We start from the raw sequence: 22,583 nt of genomic DNA, 5'->3' as shown, positions 1-22,583 counted from the left end.
TTATAGAAGTGTATGTAACCTGGCTGAAGAGAGAACTATCTGGGCAAGGCAGGTGAAGATGACAGGTACCAGATGATCTGCTAAGGATTTTGAAGCTTCTGAAAGTTAATTAGGAATTTGGTAACACCATGATATTATTGTGAAAGGATATGAGTTAGAGCAAGTGTCATCAGGGTATGCCTATATTACAATAATAACTTCCTCCCTAAAAGTAGTTGTTTTCAACTACTAATATAGAGGTTACCAACCTATACTTTATAAGGTTGACTTTGCACTCTCATTCAAAGGATATACACTATAAACATAATAGTTAAGACTCAAGGTATGTAACTATGAGCAAATTCTTTAACCCCTCAGTAGTCCATACAAATAAGATTATGAATTTCAGAGAAGTCATTAGCTATCTGCACTACCCAGAGAATTACATCAAGGGGAGCATTTCCTATACAATAAAATTAAAAGCCTAAATCTTACCCAACCCCACTCTAAAAAAAAAAGTAATAACATATCTTTTACTTTTTTTAAAAAATGGGCTTCTTACAATTAAAATACTGTTCTGAAAATGTCCACTAATCAATATCCTTTAAGTTATTTGTTGACTTAAAAATTAAATTGGTAATTTTTATGAATAAGGTAACCTTAAAAAAAAATCACTAATTAAAATTCCTGTTGTAGTAGGAAGAACAATGGATTTTAAATGAACAGATCTGGATTCAACCTTATGCATCACACTCACCTTGGGCAAATCACTAAACTTCTCTGGTCTTCAGTTTCCTCAGGCTGATCTTAAAATTACTCAAGTTTTAACAGTCTATGATTGTAAATACAATTACTAAAAAGGAAGTAATAAAACAAAAGGCTAAATTTGTAGGAAGAACACAAAAAGAAGGGACAGATTAAAGATGATTTGTTCAGTCATTTTCGGTTGTGTCCGACTCTCTAGGACCCCATTAGGGGTTTTCTTTTCTTGGCAAAGATATTGGAGTGGGTTTGCCACTTTCTTCTCCAGTTCATTTTACAGATAAGGAACTGAGACAAATGGTTAAGTGACTTGCATAGGTTCTCAAAGCAAATAAATGGCTGAGGACAGATCTGAACTTAGGAAGATGAGTCTTCTTGGCTCTATGCCCAGCATTCTTATCCATTGTGCCACCTAGTTTTATACTTATACTAAATTGTAGTTCAAATTTTTACCTCATGTTAAAATAAGATATTAAGTGAATCCTCAATGGGAGAATATTCTCCTATTACAAATATGATACTTTAAATATATATGTGTGTGTGTATGTGTGAATACTTTCAGAACACTGAAGAATTCCTTACTGAATGAATTTTATATGTATACACTTCATTTAAACTCTAATATGTAGAAATTTGTATTTATTCACCAGTGAAATTAAATTAGGGGTTGTCAAATTTGTTTTATAAAAGGATTAATAAGTATTCTTTGAATGCTAAGCTTTCTTAGTGCCTTTACAATAGGATTAAATTTTAAAAATTGATTTATGCAGATTATTTTAGGAATATGTCTATTACTTACAGCTGTTCAATAAATCTGTCTACTAGAATGACCACTTTAAATGAACTCAATGGTCAAAAAACTGGTAAGAAGGAGCTTCTTACTGAAAATGACTAACTGTTTCATTAAACTGATTAGTCATTTAGGGCACATGTGGGAAGAATTCAAAAGAACATGCCTAAAAATCTTACACAAAACTTTGTATCAGAAAAGAATGTTAGAATCAATGAGAATGTTAAAAGCTTAAAAGTAGTAATAATAGCTTACTAGGGGAAAACTCTAACTATGTATTTTAAAAAATACTTGGTTTTAAATCCTTAAAAAGTAATTTTTGTGATTTAAATGAAAAAGGGATGTTAAAATGATTAAAATGAGAAAGTCTTATCTTCAGACCATATTCCACTTCCAGATGTTTAGAATTTCACCTAACCTTTCTTGAGGGAGATACTGTCCTGCTTTCAGAAAAATAATATCCACTGCTAGTGCCTAAGGATATTGGAGTTTAAGATCCCATTAGAGGCAGGGATGGTTATTTCATTATTTTGCCACATCAGTTGGAATGTCTAAGAATTCAGAAGGTGCTTCATGCATGAATATTTTAAAAGTCCTAAGACTTCACTCCCATGGATACTTCCTCAATGATGTAAAATGTCTTTTTAGATGATCTTATCAGTTTCAGCTGCTGGCCAATCTTCTGGCAGTGTGTCTTTCCAAATTTAGCTAGGCTGGTCTCCTAAGCTCACTGATAGAGACTCTGTCATAGGCCATTACCTGAAGCTTTTCCAGCTGGTATGGAGCTTTTGTGCTCTCCTGGGATAGCCTTCAACAACCTCCATCATCAATTTTATTTGCTAAAGTTGCAAAATTATAATAGAAATTCAAAGGTCACCTCTACTATATAATGAAACAAAAGAGAAAAGCTTAGTTATGTATATTTTAGGCACATCAAATTTTTCTTTTCAAATTAATCTAAACTTCCTTTTTCTAATATTAATCCTTACCTTTTTCTCCAATTCCTAAGGAAAATTTAGGTTACAAATTGCATTTTTCTATAGGGTGATCATCAAAATCATTTTTTTGTATCTTTCACTTTCCTTTTATATGTTCATATTTCTCTTGATGGACAATTTCTGTCCATTTCCCCAGTTTATGAAAAACTTAATCAGAAATGTTAAAATGCAAATATCTAGTGGAAAAGGTGAACATATCTAAAGCAAGTTGGGAGTGTTAATTTCTGACATAATGAAGACCGCTAGTGGTCATGAGACTAAACAATTTGAAAAGTACTCTTCTAGTATAGGATAGTTTACATCTCAGACTTGTGGAAGAGGAAGGAATTTATGACTAAAGAAGAACTAGAGATCATTATTGATTACAAAATAGAAAATTTTGATTATATCAAATTGAAAAGTTTTTGTACAAACAAAACTAATGCAGACAAGATTAGAAGGGAAGCAATAACTGGGAAAACATTTTTACAATTAAAGGTTCTGATAAAGGCTTCATTTCCAAAATATATAGAGAATTGACTCTAATTTTTATGAAATCAAGCCATTCTCCAATTGATAATGGTCAAAGGATATGAATAGACTCTCAGATGAAGAAATTGAAACTATTTCTAGCCATGTGAAAAGATGCTCCAAGTCATTATTAATCAGAGAAAGGCAAATTAAGACAACTCTGAGATACCACTACACACCTGTCAGATTGGCTAAGATAACAGGAAAAATAATGCAGAATGTTGGAGGGGATGTGGGAAAACAGGGACACTGATACATTGTTGGTGGAACTGTGAATAATACATCTAGCCATTCTGGAGAGTAATTTGGAACTATGCTCAAAAATTTATCAAACTGTGCATACCCTTTGACCCAGCAGTGTTTCTACTGGGCTTATATCCCAAAGAGATCATAAAGAAGGGAAGGGACCTGTATCTGCCAAAATGTTTATGGCAGGCCTGTTTGTAGTGGCTAGAAACTGGAAAACGAATGGATTTCCATCAATTGGAGAATGGGGGGTAAATTGTGGTATATGAATGTTATGGAATATTATTGTTCTGTAAGAAATGACCAGCAGGATGAATACAGAGAAGTTTGGTGAGACTTATATGAACTGATGCTAAGTGAAATGAGCAGAACCAGGAGATCATTATATACGTCAACGATACTGTATGAGGATGTATTCTGATGGAAGTGGATTTCTTTGACAAAGAAATCTAACTCAGTTTCAATTGATCAATGATGGACAGAAGCAGCTACACCCAAAGAAAGAACACTGGTAAACTGTTTGCATTTTTGTTTTTCTTCCCAGGTTATTTTTACCTTCTGAATCCAATTCTTTCTGTGCAACAAGAGAACTTTTTGGTTCTGCACACATATATTGTATCTAGGATACACTGTGACATATTTAACATGTATAGGACTACTTGCCATCTCGGGGAGGTGGTGGAGGAAGGGAGGGGGAAAGTCGAGACAGAAGTGAGTGCAAGGGATAATGTTGTAAAAAATTACCCAGGCATGGGTTCTGTCAATAAAAAGTTAAAATTATGAAAAAGAAAACAAAACAAAACAAAACAAAACAAAAAGAAAGAAAAGTCCTCTTCTAATAATGTGTCCAGTATACTAATTTTGAACACTATTGTTTCTATGGAACTTGGAGATTATAATACACACTTTTAATGGATTGGAATGTGAGGGAGATAGATCCAACTCTGCTTAAACTATTCCTTTAACTGGTTCAACTGGTAACATATCTTTAATGAGCTGATTCCTGAGCAAAGGCTTTTTTCTAAAGTTATATAAAAAGGATCAATCAATCAACCAACAAGTATTTATTAACTGCCTATTATGTATCAGGCATCTGTTTTACTAGGTAAACAAAAGCAAAAATTAACTAGTCTCTACCCTTAAGGAGTTAAAATAAAAATTTTTGAGTTGTTTTTCAATTGGGTCTGACTCTTTGTGACCCCATTTGGTAGCTTCTTGGTAAAGATGCTGGAGTTGTTTGCCATTTCCTTCCTCAGCTCATTTTACAGATGAGGAAACTGAGACAAACAGGATTAAGTTACCTGGACACAGGTAATTGCTGTATCAGTTAAGCTGTGTAACAACACAACTAAGTATTTCCGTATCTAAGTAAGTATCTGAGCTCAGATTTGAACTCTTGAAAAGGAATCTTCTTGGTTCTAAGCCTGGCAATCTATCCTCCAAGACACATAACTGCCCCATAAATATTAGAGGAGATTAAATAAATGTGTGTATATAAATATTCATGTATATGTATCTATCTAGATTGATATGTGTGTGTGTGTGTGTGTGTGTATATATATATATATACACACACACACACACACATATATATATGAAGAGACAGAGAAGAGAAATATATTGATAGTTTTAAATGCCAAAAAGAACAGCCTTTGCCCAGAGAGAGCCACTAGAATAGAAACCTGCATATAAATATATATGTAATACATAAATGTAGACATACATACATATATTTATGTTTATGAATACACATATTATATAAATACATGAATATCACAGACATTGGATTAATACTTCAGTCATCAAAAGTAAGATTTTGACTCTAAAGATATAATTCAAAGTATTTAATTTGAACCTATATAAAATCTGATGATTTTTAAAATTTATTTAGATGTTTAAAAAATAACAATTTATATAATACATTAAACTAATCACTAATCTTTTTTGTGAACATGATTTTTTTTTTGTTTCATAGATACCAATTTGCAACAGGTAGATAGTGCAATGAATAGAGCACTAGTCCTGAAATCGGGAGGACCTGAGTTCAAATCCAACCTCAAACACTTAACACTTACTAGCTCTGTGTCCCTAGAATGAGTCACCTAACTCCAACTGCCTCACCAAAAAAAAAAAAAAAAAAAAAAAAAAAAAAATTAAAACAACCCCATAAATAGCCATCAAGGTTACTGTACTAATGAACAATTGTCTTTAATTATCAAAGGCACACCAATATATTTTAAACATGCAATGGTACAAATAAAGTTAAACTTACCACTATTGTGCAAGAAAAGAGCTGCAGAACACCATAAAGGGATCCTGAAATAAAATATAATAATAGTATATATGAAAGAGGACAGAACTCATCAAAAATTACTTAATGCCAGAAATCAACAGTAAGCATATGAACAAAATTTAAGATAAGCACAAGGAAAAATAGAGGACTCAGATTATGAAAATGGAAAAGTCGTGATGTTAGAACAGTGAGATGGAAAAATTTTGACTTGGATACTGAAGAAATGCAACAATTTCTTCCTGAATTTGAAAGAATAAAGCATGCTGGAGAATATGAAGATTCTTCTACATACATAATTATTTTAGAATTGCTAGGCTATGTACAAAAATCCCTATGTGAATGAGCAAACTTAAGCAAGATTTTTTTTTTTGCAGACTTTTTTTTTTCTCATTATGAATTTCTCATGGCAATGTATGAGATTAAAAAAAAAAAAAAAATGAATTTTCTATACTGCCCCAGTAACCATTATTGATACCATCAGCCTCTTTTCCTAATTGTAGATATATTCTCCTTAGTAAGATTATTGCTATATTAACCTATTTCATGATTCTGAAATGAAGGACATTTCATTTATTTATTTATTTATTTCTGGCTAGGGGTAGTGTGTGTGGATGAAGTTGAGGGTCTGTATTTCCCTTATGTGTAGAGGTTTCCTTCTTCCAACTTAACATCCTCGCATTAATTGTGATTCGGACTAGTTGAATTTTGGGAGCTGGACATTTCCACACCTAGTTCTCTATATAAAGACCTAAAGATTTGTAAGATAGTTTAAAGTGAGGATAGATACAAGGGCTGATAGGGATCTGGAAACAGAAGAGTTAAGAAAAACTTTCTATATGGGATAAACCCAATAAACAAATACTCTGTATCAAAAGAGATACATACTGAGGAAACAGACAGACAACCAGCTCTAACTACTTTAATCATTTTACATCCCTTCACCCCACTACTACAATCACTCAATATACACATTTCTGAAAATAGCATCTCTGTCTTGTCATCTATATTAGATTGTAAAGCCCTATGGTATCTACTCTTTAAATTTATTCAGAGTATCATAAGTTCAGAAATCACAAATATATAACTCTACTTTTCACTAAGGTCAAATCTTGTCTCTGCTCTTTGTTCTATTCTCTCTAGTCTCCTATATAAGATTGCTTCAGCAGTCTTTTCTTCTCTCTTTCATCTTTAATCACAGTGACTACATGGCTCTTTTCCAATTGTTTTTAGAAAAATCTTAATTCTGCATATTAAAAAGAAAACAATAACAACAACAAAAATCTCACCTCTCTTTAAACCTTCACTGGTAAACATTTTTTAAAAAATCATTTACACTTGCAGTGTTCACGTCTCTACCAGTCATTCTTTCTCCTTGAAAAATGGCTTTTACATCCAAATGAGCTACTGACACTACTCTTTTAAGATGACCTCTCAATTGCCAGATTTACCATACTGAGAACTGCCTGTACACATTCTCCTTTATCTACTCCATCCCCAGCATTTAATACTATTGATCATTCCCTCTAACTGGAGCTTTCATATTTTAGATTCAGAGCTAGAAGGAAGGAGAACCAAGAGGATCTCTTGATGGTTAATCTCAACAAATTATCTCTGAACCTTCTGAGTGTGTGGTTATATTGAAATAGACTTTTATTCCAAGTCTCAAAAATTCTACCTGAATTTCTGTTTCTTTCAGTTTCTACTTCCAGAGTCTGTTACTACCTATATGCAATAGCTTTTCAACAGGTCTTTCTGCTTCTACTTGTCTCCTCTCTCTTCATACTTCTGTCACAATTATCATCATCACCATCACCACTAGCACCATGGGCATGAGCACCACCATCACCAGTACCATTCTATGTCTTCTCATGTCACTGCTCAGAAATCATCAGTAGATTTCTATTAATTACTAAATAAAGCTCAAAATCTATAGCCTGGCATTCAAGGGCTTTACCTGTTACCATTTACTACCACACAATTATATTTTTAATAGGACCTCAATAGTACTGTCAAGGACACTTATCAGATAAATAACCCTGGTCAAGTATCAATTACTTTCTGTTTCAGTTTCCTTGACTATAAAATGGATTATTGTAAGGATTAAATGAAATAGTTGTGACAGTATCTGGCACATAGTGAGCACTTAATAAATGCTTGTTCTTTTTAATTACCCAGTAATAATCTTCCTATCAGTGAAATCATAGGTACAATTCCTAACCTTCCCCATATATGTGCCTTAACTCTCCCCTAAACTGAAAAATTGAGGACAGGGATCAAAAATCTAAACTTGGTACCTTTTCTAAGGTCTAACAAAATGCTCTATCTACAATACAGTATATGTTGAGCTGCATTGTTCAATTGAAGACACAGCTCTACAAACTGCACATATTTAATGAAGGAAAAGCTTAGCTACCAAAGACAGGACAAATTTACTCCAGGATAATACATTTTTGCTAGTTAGCTGATGAGTAGCAATGATTCATAGCCTACACTTGTTTTTAGTTTACTAACTTAATTCACTTACCTACTACTCCTGCAGTAGTTGGGCTTGCTCCAAGGGATTTGATATGAACACTTAATAAAGGAACTACCATGCTTACACCAAAAAAATCCTAAAAGAAAACATAGCAGACTTTCATTAATTATATGATTGTTATAATCTGAGAGGCTTTGGAATTGTGGATCCTATCCTAGATTAAGTTCCTTCCCTTTTTATTCCTTAAACAATAAACACATAGAGTTTCTAAACAAAATGTCCAATTTTCACTTACTCTTTTGAGATTCCACTAACATCATTCATCAGATTTGTGATTTGTAAGTGACAAATTTACTATGTCCTATAATTCACATGACCTTTAGCTCCTTTTAGTTTTCTTATTTCACAAACATAGAATGCCACCATCATTCACTGGGAATGTATTTTTAAAAATATTTCAAAAAAGATATCCCATTAACATACAGTTTATAATAAAAACGGAAAGGAAATACAAGCAGAGTCTCCCTGTTTCCACTTATGTCTTTTTTTTTCTCACAAAAAAAGAGTATAAAATAAATGAGGGGATATTAGATTGAACTATGTAAAGATGATCCTGTACCCTGAAGTAACCAAGTTTTGCAACTCTTTTAGGCATGAAGTATTAATTTGAAGATTTCAGGAATAAAGTATTCACCATTAAGAACTATCACCCCATGAAAGACTGTGCCAGCTCTACTATTAAATAAGGATATTTACAACCAAACACTCCTTCCTTAGAAAGATATTTCATATTTTAATGTAAGGTCTGTCTACCTATACCCGCATGTCATTTCAGACTACCTGTTCCCTTTGTGAGTGGCCAAGTGTAGCATTTGTATAATAAATCTTCTCTACTTTCTTACTGAAAAATAGTCATAACAATTGAAACTGAGAAGTCTTCTTATAGAATAAAAAATAATTCCCACTTAATTTTGAACCCCAAATAATAATGGACATTAAATAGCATTTTAAAATTTATAAAGCATACCTTCTCTCATTTATTCTTCACAACAATGCTGTAAAATAGTGAAGATAGTTATTGTTATCATTTCTATGTAACAGGAAAGGAAATTGGATCTCAAAGATGATAAATCACTTACTCAAGGTTAAAGAATCCAGATTAAAGAGCTAATAAGTGTCAGAGAGAGGAACCTGTGTTCAAAATATAGCAACACATCCTTAAGCTACACAACATTCTGCCCATGGCAAATGAAGGGATCTGGGTTAATTATTTGGATTAAGAGGATAGCTTCAAGAATGTGTGACCTTGGAAAAGGTTTGGAGGTGGAACTAAGATGGCAGAGTGAAGTCAAGAAGCTGCTCAAGCTCTCCCAGCTCAAATAATATTTGGAAAAGCCAGTGGGAAAATCTTGATCACAGCGGATCAGCAACCCAGACCTTAATAGTGGCAAAGCAGATCAGTAAGGCAGCTTCCAATCCCAATGCAGAAGACAAATTGCCAGCCCAGGGAACAACAGGTAGGATTAGGTAAGGCTACCCCCAGTGCTGTGAACAAGACAAAACACAAGAAGACCCTATGCTCAAAGCCAAGGCTCAAAGCAGCACAAAAAGCTTGGGCTTCAAATGGATGATTCTTAATTGTTATCCTAGATCCTTTGCCTTCCAGAATATGGTATTCCAGGTCATGATCCAAAAACCAATTGGAGATTAAATAATATAATTCTAAAGAATAAGTGGGTAAAATAACAAATCAAAGAAACTATCAATAATTAAAAGACAATGACAATTCTGAGACAACATACCAAAACTTATGGGATACAGCCAAAGCAGTTCTTAGGTAAAATTTTATATCAATAAATACTTACATTAAAAAGAAAAAAAAAGAGATCATCAATGAATTAGACATGCAATTAAAACTAGAAAAAGAACAAATGAACACCCTACCCCAAATTAAATATCAAATTGGAAATTCTGAAAAATCAAAAGAGAGATTAATAAAATTTAAAGTAAGAAAACTTTTAAACTAATAAAAGGGTTGGTTTTATGAAAAAAAACAACAACAAAATAGATAAACCTTTGGTTAATTTGATTAGAAAAACGAAAAGAAGTTAATCAGCATCAAAAGTGAAAAGGGTGGTGCAGCTAGGTAGAGAAGTGAACCTGTGTGAACCTGGACAAGTCACTTAACCCCAATTGTCTCAGCAAGCAAACAAACAAACAAAAATGAAAAGGGTGAATTTACCACCAATGAAAAACTAATTAAAGCAATAATTAGGAGCTACTTTATCCAACGGTTTGACAATAAATCTGACAATATAATTGAAATGGAAGAGTATTTACCTCAATATAAATTACCTAGATTAGCCAAAGAGGAAATAAAGTACTTGAATAGTCCCATTTTAGAAAAAGAAATTGAACAATTCATCAATGAACTTCCTAAGAAAAAAATCTCCAAGATCAGATGTATTTACAAGTGAATTCTACAAACATTTAAAGAACAATTAATTCCAATACTATATAAATTATTAGGAAAAATAGGCAAAGAAGGATTCCTGCCAAATTCTTTTCATGACACAAATATGAAACTGATACTTAAACTAGGAAGAGCCAAAAGCAAGAAAGAAAATTACAGACCAATTTCCCTAATGAATATTGATGCAAAATTTTAAATAAAATATTAGCAAAGATATTACAACAACATTTCAGCAGGATAATTCACTACGACCAAATGGGATTTATATCAGAAATGTAGGGCTGGTTCAATATCAGGAAAACTATTGCCATAATTGGCAATATCAAAAACAAAACTAGCAGAAATCATATGATAATCTCAATAGATTCAGAAAAAGCTTTTGACAAAATACAGCATCAATTCCTATTAAAAATACTAGAGAGTACAAGAATAAAGGGAGTTTTACTTAAAATGATAAGCAGCATTTATCTAAAACTATGAGCAAGATTATTTGTAATGGAGAGAAAGAAGCTGGACACATTCCCAAAAATTGTTGGGAAAATTACGTGTCAAAAAATCAAAATAGACCTACATTTCACTCCACATACCAAAATAAGGTCAAAATGGGTCAATGAGTTAAGCGGAAAGGATGATATTATAAGGAAATTATGAGAACAAGAGATAGTTTACCTACCAGAACTCTGGAGAAAGGAGGGATTTATGACCAAACAAGAAATAGCAAACACTATGAAATGCAAAATGGATAATTATGATTACATTAAATTAAAAAGTTTTTACACAAACAAAACCAGTGCAGTCAAGAAACAGAAACATAAAGCTAAAAAACAATTTTTATAGCCAAAGTTTCTGACAAAGGCCTTATTTCTAAAATTGTATTTCTCAAAATTTGTAAGAATACATTCCTCAATTGATAAATGGTCAAAGATATGAACAGAGTTTTCAGGTGAAGAAATTAAAGCTATCACTAGTCATATGAAATAAAATGCTCTAAATTACTATTGATTACAGCAATGCGAATTAAAACAACTCTGAGGTATCATCTCACATCTACAAGACTGGCTAAAATAACAGGAAAAGATGATGATAAATGTTGGAGGGAATAGGGGAGAAAATTGAGACACACTACTGGGCTTATACCCCAAAGAGATACTAAAGAAGGGAAAGGGACCTGTATGTGCCAAAATGTTTGTGGCAACACTGTTTGTAGTGGCTAGAAACTGGAAAATGAATGGATGCCCACCAATTGGAGAATGGTTGGGTAAATTGTGGTATATGAATGTTATGGAATATTATTGTTCTGTAAGAAATGACCAGCAGAATGAATCCAGAGAAGCTTGGAGAGACTTACATGAACTGATGCTAAGGGAAATGAGAAGAATCAGGAGATCATTATACACTTCAACAACAATACTGTATGAGGATATATTCTGATGGAAGTGGATTTCTTCAACAAAGAGAAGATCTAACTCAGTTTCAATTGATCAATGATGGACAGAAGCAGCTACACCCAAAGAAAGAACACTGGGAAATAAATGTAAACTGCTTGCATTTTTGTTTTACTTCCTGGGTTATTTTTACCTTCTGAATCCAATTCTTCCTGTGCAACAAGAGAACTGTTCAGTTCTGCAGACATATATTGCATCTAGGATATACTGTGACCTATTTAACATGTATAGGACTGCTTGTCATCTGAGGGAGGGGGTGGAGGGAGGGAGGGGAAAAATCGGAACAGAAGTGAGTGCAAGGGATAATGTTGTAAAAAATTACCCTGACAAGGGTTCTGTCAATAAAAAGTTATAATTATTTAAAAAAGGAAGAAAAAAGAAAATTGAGACACTAATGCACTGCTGGTGGAGTTGTGAACTGATCTATTTGGAACTATGCCCAACAGGCTATAAAACTATGCACATCCTTTGATGCTGCAGTCCACTACTGGGTTTGTAAGCTAAAGAAATCATCAGAGGGAAATGAATCCACATATGCAAAAAATGTTTGTAGCCACTCTTTTTGTGATGGAAAGAATTGGGAAATGAGTAGATGCCCACAAATTGGGCAATGACTGAATAAGTTATGATATATGAAAGTAATAGAGTATTACTGTTCTCTAAAAATTGATGAATAGTCTGATTTTAGAAAGATTTACATGAACTGATGAATGAAGCAAGCAGAACCAGGAAAACATTGTACACAGCAATAAAATTATGTGATGATCAAGTATGATATGATCCAAGGCCATTCCAATAAATTTTGAATGGGTAACACTATCTATGGAGACTGAATGTGGATCAATGCATACTATTTCCACTTTCTTTTTCTTTTGGTTTTTCCCTTTTGTTCAGATTTTTCTCTTCCAACATGATTCATATGGAAATATGTAAAAAATGAATGTGCATATCTAACTGACACACACAGAGAAGTAAAACTTAGTTCTTAAAGACTGGGAGCTTTCCTAACTCATATTATGTTTCTTGTAAAGGAACTCTAGGACAGCACTGATTCCAATGGTTTTAGACAAATAACAATATGCTACGTTTGCTATAGGAAGGAAGGAACGATGGAAGGAAGGAAAGAAAGAAGGAAGAAGGGAGGAAGGAAGGAAGGAGGAAGAAAGGAGAGAAGGAAGGAAGGAGAGAGGAAGGAAGGAAGGAGGGAAGGAGAAAGGAAGGAAGGAGGAAGAAAGGAGGGAAGGAGGAAGGAAGGAAGGAAGGAGGGAGGAAATAAGTAGGGAGGAAGGAAGGAGAGAGGAAGGAAGAAGGAGGGAGGAAGGAAGGAGGGAGGAAAGAAGGAGGGAGGGAGGAAGGAGGGAGGGAGGAAAGAAGGAGGGAGGGAGGAGGGAGGGAGGAAGGAGGGAGGAGGGAGGGAGAAAGGAAGGAAGGAAGGAGGGAGGAAGAAAGGAAGGAAGGAAGGAGGGAGGAAGAAAGGAAGGAAGGAAGGAGGTAGGAAGAAAGGAAGGGAGGAAGGAAGGAGGGAGGAAAGAAGTAGGGAGGAAGAAGGAGGCAGGAAGAAGGAGGAGGGAAGGAAGGAGGAAGGAAGGAGAGAGGGAGGGAGGAAGAAAGGAAGGAAGGAGGAAGGGAGGAAGGGAGGAAGGAAGGAAGGAAGGAGGAAGGGAGGAAGGAAAGAGGGGGGAAGGAAGGAGGGAGAGCGGAAGGAAGGAGGGAGGGAGAAAGGAAGAAGGGAAGAAGGAGGGAGGAAGGAAGAAGGGAAGCAAGGAAGGGAGGGAGGGAGGAAGGAAGGAAGGAAAGGAAGGAAAGGAGGGAAGGGAGGAAGGAAGGAAGGGAGAGAGGGAGGGAGGAAAGAAAAAAGAATGTGTGATCTTAGATGAGTGAATTATCTTCTTGGACCCTAGAATATTCTCTGTTGAGATAATCTACAGGTTGGCAACTTCATCCTTGAACATTAAGAAAATGAATTTATGGCTGAATTATCCCCAAATTCTTAAATTCCCAATGCCTTATATATTATTCCTAGTGTGGGCTTATACCTATTAACAGACTAAATCTGCTTTTTGCATTGCTATACATTATTCTTCATTCTGCCAAGAGAGAATTGAACAAAACTAATCTTGTGGTACTTTAAAAAACTCAAAGCCATCTTGACTACCAATATAGCATTCCATAAAAGCACTCCACCCAGCACTAATAGTATATTCCATCCCATTTCTTTTTTAACCTAACACTCTTAAATTCCCAAAATTTATGTGAACATGCTCCAGTGGACTTAAAATGCTATTTGAGTGTTTAGGCAATTAAATTTTCTTAAATATTCAAAGATGAAATAACAATTTATAGATGTTATGAAGTTCTTGCTCTTTGGAAAGAGAACTCAATTTGCATTTGGAAACCTTAGTTCAAGCCCTGACTGAATTAATTACTCTGTGATTTTAGGTAAATCAATTAATTCTTTGAACTTCAATTTTGCAGAATGGAGATAACTCGTGTGATGTATTACAATGATTTGTTTCAAATAAAGTCATTTTCATAAGTCAAGCTTATGAATTTGTAACATGAACTTTAAGTAAACATGAACTAGTACTATTGATGAACTTTTGTTCCTTCATTACTCATTAAAACTCAAATTTAACATCTTCAACTCAAACTCAAAATTAAATCATTATAAGGTGCATTATGAATCATATCAATCCTGGTTACATAATGCTGATGGAACAATATAATATATTACTTATTATTAATGTATTGCTCAGATTAGGAAGGGGCTCAAGTCAGCTCCAATATTTTCAAGATTAAAAAAAAAAAAACTGCATTGTAACTACTCCCACTTTTAACCATCCTATCAGAGAGAAAAGCAGATAATCTTGTAATAGGCTGAGGCTTGAGTTGATGCACTGAGGTCCCAAGTATGTGAGGCTAACTAGTAATTGGGCTATACTCTATTAATATACATGATTGGATAAAGAATGGTCCCTGCCCACTCTCCCTGCAAGTCCTGATGTGTTGTATAGGAAATGACGATTTTGGTGGGTGGAGGCAGAGAGAGAGACAGGAAGAGAAGCTGGGAGAGATTGGGCCTGGATTCGAGACTCCGAGCTGCTGGTTGAGCTAGCTTCTTGACTCAGCTGCACACATTGCTATCGCCCATTCTCTTCCACCTCCGATCTTTCTTCACTGAGAATAAAGACTGACGATTTTCCCCTAACCTGAATTCCTGTCTTGTGCTGATTTTAAAATACACGATCTTCACATAATCTTATCACAAATCAATTTTTTCTGGGTTAGTGGAAGGGAATGAGGAACTTAAATGAATATACTACAGTGAGGAAAGGGAGAAAAAAAGGAATCATAACAAAGATGGGAAAAGGAAGAGGCCCTAAATAGCAAATTTTCAGACCAGATATGGGATTATCTTCTGGCTATGACATATTCCCCCAGGGGTACATAACTTTGTGCTACAAACAAACAGACAGTAATCAGCTTTTTCCTAACCCTTCTCCAGCACTTTCCACAGCAATTTCATGGCATAAAAAGTATAGAAAAGCAGAAACAAAGCTGGCAAAGAGCATCCTGAGGAAGATTGTTATCAGCCTTCAGATTTAATCTGCAAATTGTCTACCAGATTTCAAGTAAATCCTTTTAAGACAAGAGCAGTACCTTATCTTTGTTTTAGACACTGCCTTGTAGATATGAGGCACTCAATAAACATTTCTTTAAACAATCAAGTGACTAACCTTTTTTGACCCCTTTAGGGGTTTTCTTGACAAAAATAGTGTAATGGTTTGTTATTTCCTTCTCTAGTTCATTTTACATGCCTAGAGTCATATATCTATTTAAGTGTTGAGGCCATATTTAAACACAAGAAGTTTTCCTAACACTGGGCTTAGTATGAATGGATCAAGAAAAACTTTATGCAGAAATTGATACCTGAGGTTTGTCTTAGGGAAGAGTGAGATGGGAAAGATTAAGGATGCAGTATATTCTACATGGGGGAAGGACAGTGCAAAGGCCTGGAAGGATATAGGAATGTCTTCAATGAGGTACAAAGATAACTGACTGGAATGCGTATTATAGAAGAAAGAGTTCTATCTAATATGGATGCTAGTTGTTTTTAGATTTTTAAAAACTAAACAAAGAAGTTTATATTTTAAGACATAGGTTTTTAACTGAGACTTTTAATTTTTTTGGATAACTATTTCAATATAGTTTCCTTTATAATTCTATTTTATATATTCAAAAATGTTATTCTGAGAAAGGATGCGAAGTTCTACCATACTGCTAGAGAGAACTCCGATACAAAAAAAAGGTAAAGATGCTATTGTATAGGAAGCCACTAGTTTATTGAGCTGGGAAGTCACATGATTATAACTGAACTTAAAAGAAAATTACTGTGGTAATGATGTGGTGCAGCCTTTGGGAATGATGCAGTAGACACCCCAATAGCAGTAAAGACTCCCAATACTTTTCAAGAAATCCCAGGTCACCCTGCTTTGGAAATGATATAGTCACCTTAGAAATGTACGTACTGGGAATGCTATGGCATAATCTTGGAGGATGTATGTGAAAGAAAGGAGTTGGGCCGATATCTTTATCCAAAAGTCTGGGCTGCTATCTAGCACCTGGACCCAAATAATGAACACTTCTTAGTTTCAAAGTTGAGGTATTTTCTCTCCTCCCTAGAACATACCCTTGCCTGATAATAATCTTTTGTGATAAAAACATCCCCATTACCATGTATTAGCATAACTAGTTCCTGGATTCCCATCATGTACTTGCTGATTTCGACAAGTTCACAATCCCCTAACTCTCTAGACCCTACCCTTGCTTCCCCTCTCTCTCTCCCTACCTCTGACTTTTAAGTAGTATTTCTTTACTCTCAATTCCCATCTAGACCTCCTTTTAGTTAGCCTGTAAGCTTTTCATGAAATAAACTGCTCCTTTTGGCTACAAAAAGACCTTTGTGATTTTATTTTCATACTCCAAACTGCTCTCTCAGAATTTTGATCTTCAGTGGCAGTTCGTAGAATAGACTGGAGAGTCTTGAGAAGAGAACAATGCTATTTTTGCAGTAATCTAGACCTGACAGAGACTTGATTGGGACAAGGGTTGAAGTAGTTCTCTAATACAGAGAGACAAGGGAATAGGCAGGAGGCATCTCATGCATGGTCTTCAAAGCATCCTGATTTTTTCTAGACTAGGGATGGGAAACCTTTTTTCTGCTAAGGGCCATTCAGATATTTATAATATTATTCGTGGGCCACATAAAATTTATCAATTTATAGAACTCAAGGAGTGGGAGATTGGGAGATTGTTGTACTGCTTTTCAGCTATATATATATATATATAGGTAATATATATAATATAATATATAAATATATATATTTGAAGGTAATATATATAATATAATATATAAATATATATTTGAAGGTAATATATATAATATGTAAATATAATAATATAATTATAATATAATAATTATATATATTTGAAGGTAATATATATGACATAATATATAAATATATATTTGAAGGTAATATATATAATATATAAATATATATTTGAAGGTAATATATATATAAATATAATAATAATATAATATAATTATAATATAATAACTATATATTTTATATATATATTTGAAGGTAATATATATAATATAATATATAAATATATATATTTGAAGGTAATATATATAATATAATATATAAATATATATATTTGAAGGTAATATATATAATATAATATATAAATATATATTTGAAGGTAATATATATAATATAATATAATATATAAATATATATATTTGAAGGTAATATATATAATATAATATATAAATATATATATTTGAAGGTAATATATAAATATATATTTGAAGGTAATATATATTATATATAAATATTAATAATAATATAATATAATTATAATAAAATAACTATATATTTTATATATATATTTGAAGGTAATATATATAATATAATATATAAATTTATATTTGAAGGTAATATATATAATATATAAATATATATTTGAAGGTAATATATATTATATATAAATATAATAATAATATAATATAATTATAATGTAATAATTATGCATTTTATATATATATTTGAAGGTAATATATATATATATAATATAATATATAAACATATATATTTGAAGGTAATATATAATATAATATATAAATATAATAACATAATTATAATATAATAATTATATATTATATATTTGAAGGTAATATATAATATAATATATAAATATATGTTTTTGAAGGTAATATATATAATATATAAATATATATTTGAAGTTAATACATATTATATATAAATATAATAATAACATAATATAATTATAATATAATAATTATATATTATATATATATTTGAAGGTAAAATATATAATATATAAATATATATATTTGAAGGTAATATATATATGAATATATATTTGAAGGTAATATATATAATATATAAATATATATTTGAAGGTAATATATTACATATAAATATAATAATAACATAATATAATCATAATATAATAATTATATATTATGTATATATTTGAAGGTAATATATATAATATAATATATGAATATATATTTGAAGGTAATATATATAATATATAAATATATATTTGAAGGTAATATATTACATATAAATATAATAATAACATAATATAATCATAATATAATAATTATATATTATATATAGTTTGAAGGTAATATATATAATATATAAATATATATATTTGAAGGTAATATATATAATGTAATATATAAATATATATATTTGAAGGTAATGTTATATATAAATATAATAATTATATATTATATATATTTGAAGGTAATATATAATATATAAATATATATATTTGAAGGTAATATATATATAATATATAAATATATATTTGAAGGTAATATATTATATATAAATATAATAATAACATAATATAATCATAATATAATAATTATATATTATATATATGTTTGAAGGTAAAATATATATATATATATATATATATATATATTTGAAGGTAATATATATAATGTAATATATAAATATATATATATTTGAAGGTAATGTTATATATAAATATAATAATAACATAATTATAATATAATAATTATATATTATATATATTTGAAGGTAATATATAATATAATATATAAATATAATAATAACATAATATAATTATGATATAATAATTATATATTATATATATTTGAAGGTAATACATATCATATATAAATATAATAATAACATAATATAATTATAATATAATAATTATATATTATATATACATTTGAAGGTAATATATATAATATATAAATATATGTTTGAAGGTAATATATTACATATAAATATAATAATAACATAATATAATAATTATATATTATATATATATTTGAAGGTAATATATATATAATGTAATATATAAATATATATATTTGAAGGTGATATGTTATATATAAATATAATAATAACATAATTATAATAATTATATATTATATATATTTGAAGGTAATATATAATATAAATATATATATTTGAAGGTAATATATATATATATAAATATATATATTTGAAGGTAATATATAATATAATATATAAATATATATATTTGAAGGTAATATATAATATAAATATATATATTTGAAAGTAATATATAATATAAAATATAAATATATATATTTGAAGGTAATATATAATATAAAATATAAATATATATATTTAGGTAATATAATATAATATATGATATATATTTGAAGGTAATCATAGTTCTATATATAATCATAAGTAAACTAAGTATAATTATAATTATATATTATATCTATATTTGAAATTAATCCATTGCAAGGTTTCCTACTATGACCTGCTCTCTGAGTTAGTTCCCAGTACTAGAAACCTATCTCTTGCAGGTGTCGTTATAACATTGATAGTCTTTTTGTGGTTCCGTACCTGCATCCAAACATTCTTAATCCATTTAGGGATGTTTCTTAGGGAACGCATCTGAAAAGGTCTCCAGACTTTTCCTTTCTGGACAGGCTCATTTTAGGCAGGAAGAGGAGAACTGCAGGAAGGAAACGAGCGTCAACTGACTTGCTGGCTCACACTTGCTCGAAATGCTGCACAGTTTGATCCGCGAGTCCTCTCCCGTCTCCTCCCCGGCCCACCCTCAGTCTAACCCTCCCCCAGCTCACTCCTCCCGACCAGTTCGCAGTCCTCTCCGCTCACAGAAGGCCACAGGTAGGTAGCTCAGAAATCCAACGTCAGGGCCCCCCGAGGCTCCCACCATTCCTGAACCATTAAGTTCTGGGACTTGCTGACCTTAAAGGCAGGTAAGGAGGGACGATGGAAGGGCCGGTAGAGGAGGAACTGCCAGGGAAAGGCAGAAGCGCAGCGAGCTCCGGCCTGGCACCGCTGCCCTCGCCCTAGCCCGCAGCTGCATGGAGAGATCCCGCAGGCCCTCCACTGACGCCCCCGCCAGGCTCCTCCCCTCCCCGCGCTCCTCCTACTCTCAGCAGGCTCCTCGACCTGCCTGCTTCTTTCTCGCACTCCCCGCCATGCCGCCCTTCCGGACCTGCAGGAAGCCCACCAGGTAGAGGTAGCGCAGAAACCCAAGCCAGTATTGAAGCCTGCGCGGGCCACTTTGAACCTCCTACCAAGCTCTGCTCAATAGGAGCGACCCCTATTACTCCATTCAAGGCCCCTAGCCCCGGATGGTAAGGCTTGGAGCTTAGGGCCGATAGGAGCGACAAGTTATGATCCCTAGGTCTGTTTTGAAGCTTTCGCTCAAGAGCCGGCTCAGCTTGCCTCCGCTCCTCTCCCTCCAAAGCAAATACCGCCTCTAGCAGGAAGACAGCAAAGCATGGCGCCTGGCACTGTAACGCCCTCGCCAGCAAATGAAAAGCCGCCTTCCCACGGGACGCTGCGCATCCTACATCTGAAGCGGGTCCTGCGGGGAGCCTGGACTCTTGCTTCTTTCTACAGCTAGAATTCCCTGCCAAGTGCCCTGCGCTGCCTGCAGGCCGCAGGAAACAAGGAGGAACCTAACAAGCATTTATTAAGCACTTACTGTGTGCACTTTATATAGAATCTACATAACACTTTACAAATAGTATATTATTTTATCTCTAAAACAACCCTAGGAGATAGGTAATGTTATCACCACCTTTTCATAGCTGTGGAAAGTGAGGCTGACAAAAGTTAAGTGATCCTCTTAGTTTGTTTGTTTTTTTTTTTTTTTCAACTATTTTTCTCTCTAAATATTGCCCCTCTCGCCTTTCCTCTCCTTCCTCATCCACCTATTAAGGAGGCAAGAATTACACTACCTTATTGTACACATGAGATCAAGCAAAATATATTTCTGCGTGAGTCATGTTTCAATCCCACCTTTTCTGCTCTCCAAAAGAAAAATTGGAGAAAAGGTAAAGGAAAATAATACACTTCAATATGCACTCAGAAGTCCATAATTTCTCTTTTTGGGTGGATAGCATTTTTTATTTATAAGTTCTTTGGAATTATACTAGATTGTGGAGGTTTTCTGGAGGCAGCCTTAGTCTTAGGTGAAATAAATAATTACTCCAAAATGCAGTCAGCTGGTAAAAATGCAAACGTTTATTTCTCCTTCTTAATTAGCCCGGTTAGTTGAGGCCTATCTCTCTGCTAGATTCCAAGAGCTCTTTTATCTCCATGTCCTTGGCTTCTGCCTCTGCTTTCTTCAGCCTCCAGCCAGCACCAAGGTAGAAGATACGACGAATCTCTCTTGCCTCAAAGATAGGGCTTGTAGGCTTTCTTCCAGAGTGTTCTGTCTCCGACCCCCATCGATGTCCCCTTTTAGCTCTAAGAGCTTCCTCCATATATATCATCTCCCAAAGGTTAACTCCTCCTTCTCGAGGCAGGGATTATGGGTCATCTCCCAGAGTGCTCTCTGGTCCTAAGAACTTCAAGGGAGGCGTGAATTCAGACAAAGTCAGCCCTGAATTCTCCCAAACATGTGAACTCCATTGAGTACTTAGATACTTAGGAGCTCTCTAAAGGTGTGAACAGAAGCATTGTTCAATCAGTTCCACTTAGTACTTTGTTTCAAGTTCTGGCCCAAAATAACTCTTTCTAAGATCAAATCAGCTCCAATGGCTTAACAGTTTGTAAAGATTCCAACACTAGATCATTATATTGATCAGAATTAATAAGTCTTTTGCAGCTGATTATTTTTTACAATATTGCTATTTCTGTGTTTCTCATTCTCTTGGGTCTGCTCATTTCATTTTTACATCACTTCATAAAAATCTTTCCAGATCTTTCTGAAGCTGTCCCTTTCATAAATCATTGTTTTTGTTTGTTTGTTTTTGTTTTGTTTGTTTTTAGGTTCTTGTGTTAGGAGAGCTCAGAAAAAAAGATGGGCTTTCATTTTGCTCATTTTGGCTCACTCCTCAGTGTCACAGTGCTAATAAATTTCTGAGGACAGATTTAAACTCAGATTTTCCTGATTTTAGCTTCCAGCCCTCTCTTCTATACCATCTAGGAGGGAAAGACCTTATCTGGAGTTATAAATGGGGACTATGGTGATGGCTACAAGCCGTAGAACTTTGACAATAATATTGACTAG

The 22,583-nt window shown here is 33.0% G+C and overlaps 1 protein-coding gene across 2 annotated transcripts in view; it reads right to left on the bottom strand.

Annotated features, from left to right (window-relative positions):
* MFSD9 (major facilitator superfamily domain containing 9) overlaps positions 1–20,338 on the bottom strand; it is a 37,183-nt gene extending 16,845 nt beyond the window's left edge. The window contains exons 1-4 of one of the 2 annotated variants that reach the window (XM_023500446.2): positions 20,303–20,334; positions 9,082–9,109; positions 8,103–8,190; positions 5,558–5,601 (exon numbers count right to left, since the gene is read on the bottom strand). In XM_023500446.2, the coding sequence (XP_023356214.1) occupies positions 5,558–5,601; positions 8,103–8,172 (114 nt within the window). In that variant the 5' untranslated portion in view covers positions 8,173–8,190; positions 9,082–9,109; positions 20,303–20,334. Of the gene's footprint in view, positions 1–5,557; positions 5,602–8,102; positions 8,191–9,081; positions 9,110–20,302 lie in introns of both variants that reach the window. The other variant, XM_023500447.2, reaches the window with a different exon arrangement.
* Between the last annotated feature and the right edge of the window lie 2,245 nt (positions 20,339–22,583).

This window comes from Sarcophilus harrisii, chromosome 3, assembly GCF_902635505.1.
Source record: "Sarcophilus harrisii chromosome 3, mSarHar1.11, whole genome shotgun sequence".
NCBI classification, from domain to species: domain Eukaryota; kingdom Metazoa; phylum Chordata; class Mammalia; order Dasyuromorphia; family Dasyuridae; genus Sarcophilus; species Sarcophilus harrisii.
The sequence above is the reverse complement of the archived record's forward strand: the minus strand, read 5'-3'. Positions and strand labels throughout refer to the sequence as shown.